The 6,685-nt window shown below is 43.0% G+C and overlaps 1 protein-coding gene across 1 annotated transcript in view; it reads left to right on the plus strand.

Annotated features, from left to right (window-relative positions):
* The window catches only part of LOC103752361 (zinc finger protein 723), a 28,853-nt gene extending 22,727 nt beyond the window's left edge, over positions 1 to 6,126 (plus strand). Inside the window, exons 5-6 of the mRNA XM_008856087.1 lie at positions 127 to 258; positions 4,745 to 6,126. Coding sequence (XP_008854309.1) covers positions 127 to 258; positions 4,745 to 6,126 — 1,514 coding nt within the window. The remainder of the gene's footprint in view (positions 1 to 126; positions 259 to 4,744) is intronic.
* The last annotated feature ends 559 nt before the right edge of the window (positions 6,127 to 6,685 follow it).

The raw sequence follows: 6,685 nt of genomic DNA on the forward strand, positions 1-6,685 counted from the left end.
GGTGGGGGCAGGAAAAGGTGGCTGTTCTGTGAATAGCCTCTTGACTGTCTTCTTTCTATGCAAATATTTGACCGGAAAAGGGATTTCTGGGAGGCATGTAACACTTTTCTTCCTCCTGTGGAACAGGCCATCTGATCGTCAAACCAAAGTTGATCACCAGGTTGGAACAAGGGTTAGACCTTTTTGCCAAAGAGAAAGATGCCAGCGAAGGTCCCCAGCAAGGTGAGGAGGGAGTCAGCAGAAGTGATGCCTCTTCAGGTTAGTCAGAGATGCCCTCACCTGTCCTCCATCTTGCTGAGGGCTGGAAGGAGTGGCCATGGAACATGATTTGTTCAGAGAAAACTTGTAATGTCTTCTAGCCTGAGAGATGTTGCCACGTACACTTTCACACCTCAGTTCCTTCTCCCAGTCTTTTTTTATTTTTTGCAAAATGTATAGGATTTAAAATTTTTTACAATGTATATTTTTATTGAATATGCATCTTAATCATCTCCCATCTGCACTCTCCACAGCCCGCCAACTCCATCAGGTTTCATGCATTCTATCATATATGTTAAGGCCTACTGAGTCAAGTTTATGTCCCCAGTTGTCCCTTGGTGTGCGCTTATCCACTGGAGTCTGGCCAACCTTCCTAGCATCACTCCCTTAAAGAAGACCAACTTCCCCTCACCCAGCAGTGACCAGTTGCCAGTAGTTCCTTGGCTAAGATTGGGGCTTCTTACCCATTTCTCCAGTTCTATGCTGAATTTTTGTCTGGTTTGAGTTTGCATGGGTCTTATGCATGCTGTCACCATTGCTGTTAAGTTCCTATGAGCAAGTTCCCAGCCACCTGGAAAACTCTGTTTCCGGAGGTCATGCACCACCACTGGCTCCTACAGTCTTTCCACCTCCTCTTCCTCAATGGTCCCTGAGCCCTGGGTCAGTGAGGTTTAATATAGGAGTCCTACCCAGGGACATGCACTCTGCAGTGCCTTATTCTGTGCATTTTGGCCAGTTGTGGTCGTCTGTGCTAATCACCCTCTGTTGCATGTGGAAGCTTCGCTGGTGAGAGTTGAGAGATGCATCATGCAACTGAGAAATCAAGACCTTCACCCAGAGAGTTAGAGGGCTCACTTCTTTACTGTTATCACTGGCAGTGCACCAAGAGCTAATGCTCTTGAATTCTGGGTCACCCCCCTCCCCAAATCTAGTTTTCCCATAATTTACAACTTAGTTACCTATATGTCACAAGACAATTTCAGGAGATCTTTTTTATGATTAAGCAGTTAAAAGTTGACCACAAAGGCAGATTTACTGACAGCTAGTTAAACATTCTTACAGTGGAACTTGGTGAACAGTACAGTTGCAAATAGGGGTCCCCTCAGATAACTGTGGTATTTCTGGTTTCCTGAGTTCTCCATTGTTACTTCTATTCTGATCTTCTGATCAGCCATGGTTAAGCATTTACTAAGTAAATCAGCACATGGCAGTTACTATGCTTTTTTTTTTTTTTTTGGTTTTGAAACAGGGTCTCCCTGTAGCCCCAGCTGTCCTGGAACTCACTAGATAGACCAGGCTGGCCTCCATCTCACAGAGATATGCCTGCCTCTGCCTCCTGAGTGCTGGGATTAAAGGTGGGCACCACCATGTCTGGCTTAGTAATTATTCTAAAACACAAGAGAGAGCTGGAGAGTTGGCTCAGCAGTTAAGAGCACTGGTTGCTCTTGCAGAGGACCTGGGTTCAGTTCCTAGTACCCACTGGGTGGTTAACAACCCTCCATAACTCCAGTTCCAGGGGATCTGACACCCTCTTCTGGCCTCCGTGGACATCGCATGACACAGGTGCACTGACATACACGAAGGCAAAACACGCATACAAAATTTTTTTTTAAAGTTTAAAACACAGATATATGAAACCTAAGATAAATTAGGTATGCAAGTTACATTGTAGATAGATTACATGCATAGATTATGCATTTTTACTTTTCAGTATCATGCTTTTAGGGTTGCAAGGCACAGCAGCAGCCTGACTCTCGACTGTTGTACTCCTCAAGTGCTCAGTGCTTCTCTGTCTCTGTCTCTCTACTTGTGGAGGCCAGAGTAAGACATTGTGTTTCTTCCTCCATCCCTCTCTGCCTTATTTCCTTTGAGGCAAGGTATTTTACTAGACCTGAAGCTTGCCTTTCTGGCTAAGCTGGCTGACCAGTGAGCTCTTGGGATCCACTTCTCTCTATCCCCCAGTGCTGGGGTTGCAAGCACATGTAGTCATTCCTGGCTGGGGATTCAAACTCCTGTCCTTTATGCTTACAGAGCAAGTGCTCTTACTCACTGAGCCATCTCCTTTGTCCCCAACTTTCCTTTTTATATCCTTAGTGTCTTAATAATTTAAAACATATTGATAGCATTTCTTTGGTACAGCCTAGGTTGTACATGATTGTAATCTTTTTAAACATTAGTACTAGTTTACAGCCCTCTGTCGACTTAGAAAAATTTTGGATCATATAATCATTATCCATCATGTTCTGAGCCTCAAGAATATACCACATGTACACACACAGAGGTATTCATTACAACAGCGCAGGCAATTGGAGTATATGCATGTGAGGGGAATGAGACAGAATCTCACTATGTGGCCCGTACTTGAGATCCTCCTGCCTCTGCTCCTGAGGGCTGAGATTACAAGCATCTACCAGCATACTCAGCTAATGTACGCATTTTGAGAAATACCAAATGGTGATATGTGATGTTAATTAAAATAATAGTTCTGGGTTGGTGAGGTGGCTCGGTGGATAAGGGTACTGCTTGCCTCCAAGCCTGATGACCTGAGTTCAGTCTCCAAGGAACACATGGTAGAAGAAGAGAATTGTTCTCTGACTTCCACATGCACACAGTGGGGGAAAGAGAGAGAGAGAGAGAGAGAGAGAGAGAGAGAGAGGTGTACTTTAAAATTTTTTTTTTGAAAATTAGTGCTTTCTCTCAGTCCAACGTCCAGTTCCCTATCTATATTACTTAGCAAAGAGAATTGTTCTTTTGAGTGATTCTGGCACCGCTCCACTAAAATAGATTAAATGAGATATAGGAACATTGGTAAAGATGTCTTCAGGCATTGTCAGCTTCCAGAACAAAGACAGATGGTGACATAAGTAGCCTAAGTTTGCCTTTGTATTTCTGGAGGCCGGAAGTCCAGGTTCAGGGCATAAGCATGGTTGAGTTAGTTCTAGGGAGGGCCTTCTCTTTGGTTCTAGACTTCAGACTTCTCACTGTGTGATTACATGGTGTATAGAGAAAGCTAGGAGATCTCTGGCCTCTTATTAGAACATAATTCATGAGGGTTCCATCTTCATAATCTAAGTTACCTCTCAAGGTCCCCACCTTCAAATACCATCATGTTAGAAGTTAAAATTTGTAAGTATTAATTTAGGGAGGAGACAATCATTAAATCAATAAAAGGTAAAGAGCGGATAGAACTCCCATAACCTGCGGGCAAGAGTGCAGATTGACAGAGATATTTAGGAGAGAAAACCTTAGACAGTGTTCACTAGAGTTACACATACAGATTGTGAGTATCCCAACAACTCCAGTCCTAGTGATTTACATGAGAGAAATGTGTACATATGTTCATACATGCTCTATACAAAACATCCCAAATTGTATTCTACCTGAAAGCCTGTATACAGGAAAATAGTTAAATATATTTTGAAATATTTACACAAAGAAATATTATGGCTGGTAACCATAAATAAATGACTGGTAACCATGACTCAAAATAATGTGTACACACACCTAACATTGAGTGCAAAAAAACTCAGACACTAAAGGGTGCAGACCATAGCTATACATAGGATGTACAAGGACAGGCGAAGCTAATGTATGCTAGAAGCCAAGATCTGACTAGTGAGATGGCTCAGCAGGTAAGGGTGCTTGTGGACAAGGCTAAGAACTTTAGTTTGATCCCTGGAACTCACACAGCAGAAGAAGAAAACCAACTCCTTCAAGTTTCCCTCTGACCTCCACGTGCATGCTGTGACATGCATGCCTGCCATACACACTAAGTAAGTTCTAAGAAGGTGAAGGTAATGACTAGAAAGAAAATGAGTAAGGGCTTGGATGGGCATGATGCTTAGCTGCTTGTGATCTTAGCCTTAGTGCTGTAGGCATGAATATGTTCACTTTGTGAAGTCCAAACAAGCTTAATATTTTATATCTATGTACTTTAAAATTTTTATTTATTGTTTTATGTGTATGAGTGTATTGCCTGCATGTAAGTGCACCCATGTAGTACAATGCTCGTAGGGGTCAGAAAGGGTGTCAGATCCCCTGGAACTGGTGTTACAGACAGTTATTAGTCACCATGTGGGTGCTGGGAATTGAACTCTGGTTCTCTGCAGGAATAATGTCTTAATGGCTGAGCCATCTCTATAGCCCTATTTATGTAGTTTTGATACATATGTTATACTCTAATTATTAATAAATGCTTTTACTCAAAACAAAAACAGACATGAAACAGATGTTTGTACTGTACATCTCCATGGAGCTGGAGAGTTGGCTCAGCAGTTAAGAACACTTGCTGTTCTTCCAGAGGACTGGAGTTCAGGTCCCATCATCCACATTGGGTAGCTCACAACTGCCTATAATTCCAGTTTCAGGAGATCTGACAACCTCTTCTGGCCTCTATGGGCACCTGAATTCATGTGCACATTCCCCCACACAGATGAACATACATGTAAATAATTTTTAAAAAATTAAATCTCTAAATCTCCTTCAGGGAAGAAGACAGAGAATAACTTGGACACAGAGAATAACACAAACACAGAGAATAACTCAAAGATTGAAATCACAAAGCAAAACAGTTGTAAGACAACATCTCAGGAGAAGCAGAAGAAAATAGATCAAGGAGGTGATTCCCAGAGTTTGAGGGCAGAAAAGACCCCAGAAAGGGATGATAGGGTGTCTCAGAACAAAGAGAAATGTGGTCCAACACTGGCTACAGAATCATCCAAAAAAATATTACCTGGCGGTAAGGAACGTGAATCTGTGGCCTCAGGAATACTTTCAAGTGAAACATCAGCAACTACATCACAACAGAGCACCTCTCAAGAAAAGTCAACTGCAGGCCAAGACTCTAACAGAAAAACACAGAATGCTAAGATTCTCACAAAACGTAAGCCCGCCCGACAGGGTAAGAACCACTTTAAATGTAAAGAATGTGGGAAAACTTTCAACCAGACCCTCCATCTTGTGGAGCATGAGAGAATTCATACAGGAGAGAAACCTCACAAGTGTGACACATGTGGCAAATCCTTCAGGCACATCTCATACTTCCTCACACACTACCGAATTCACACGGGAGTGAGGCCCTATAAGTGTAAAGAGTGTGGCAAAGCCTTCAACAGCAGCTCCACACTCAACAACCACTACAGGACCCACACGGGGGAGAAACCCTTCAAATGTGATGAGTGTGGGAAAACCTTCAAGCAGAGCACAAAGCTCACTCGTCACCAGAGGATTCATACTGGGGAGAAACCTTACAAGTGCGGAGAGTGTAACAAGTGCTTTGGTCGCAGCTCATCCCTAAGGGAACACAAGAGGATCCATACTGGAGAGAAACCATACAAGTGTAAAGTGTGTGGGAAAACCTTCAGGGTCAACTCACATCTTTCAGAGCATCAGAGGCTCCATTTAGAAGAGAAACCATACAAGTGTGAAAAATGTGGGAGGCACTTCCGAAATGGCTCCCACCTGGCAGATCACAAGCAGATCCATGTGCCTGGGACCCGAATGGACTGCCCGGAATGTGGAAAAGATTTCTCCAGCAAATTAGCACTTCTAAAGCATCAGAAAAGGCACAGGGAAGATTCATTGTATCCGTGCAAGGGATGTGAAAAGACATTTAGGTGCAAGTCGAGCATACAGAGGCATGAGAGGCTGCATGCAGGGGAAGCGCCTTTCGTGTGTGATAAGTGTGACAAAGGTTTCACTGACAAGACTACTTTGAATAATCACTTGAAAATCCACGCTGGAGATAGGCCAGATCCATGTGCCCAGTGTGGTAGAACCTTTAGAAAACTGGCTACCCTGCTGCTCCACGAGAAAAGGCATGCCAAAAAGAAAGAGCAAAAAGAGAAACCTGATACTGATGATGCATGACTCGGTCTTTAACCAGAACTCACTCACATCTTTGGATCCACCAGTGCAGTCAAAATGAGGACAACTACGTAAGTGGACAGTTCTTTCATTTCTTACTAGTTTTCTGGTAAGCCAGTCGTTCTTCACAAAAGAATAATTTTAACCCTTCCCCCACTTGGAGCATTGTGTAATAGAAGGGGACTTTTTTTGTTATTCTAACATACAGGTGCCACTTTCCGCTGGTCTCTATGAATAGGGGCTAAGGACAATGTCAAACATCCTATAATGTAATAGGCAGGCTCCCTCATCTCCCAGTAACAAAGAATGACCTGCCCTCTATCTGAAGCAAATGCCCTATGGATAGTTGGATTTGAGAAGAAATTCAGGTGGAGTTTTCTCTGCCGTTCGCTACAGTAACCACTAATTAGGTATACATTATTTAGACTTCAAGGAATCAACATGAAATTTAAAAATTGAAATGCAATCACTGGGTTGCATCACCAACATTTCAAGCCTCTGGTGGCCAGTTAGCTCCTCTGTGGGGCATCAGAGATAGACAACATTTCAAATGCCATACGAG

Source organism: Nannospalax galili, unplaced genomic scaffold (assembly GCF_000622305.1).
Source record: "Nannospalax galili isolate Female #2095 unplaced genomic scaffold, S.galili_v1.0 scaffold1368, whole genome shotgun sequence".
NCBI classification, from domain to species: Eukaryota; Metazoa; Chordata; class Mammalia; order Rodentia; family Spalacidae; genus Nannospalax; species Nannospalax galili.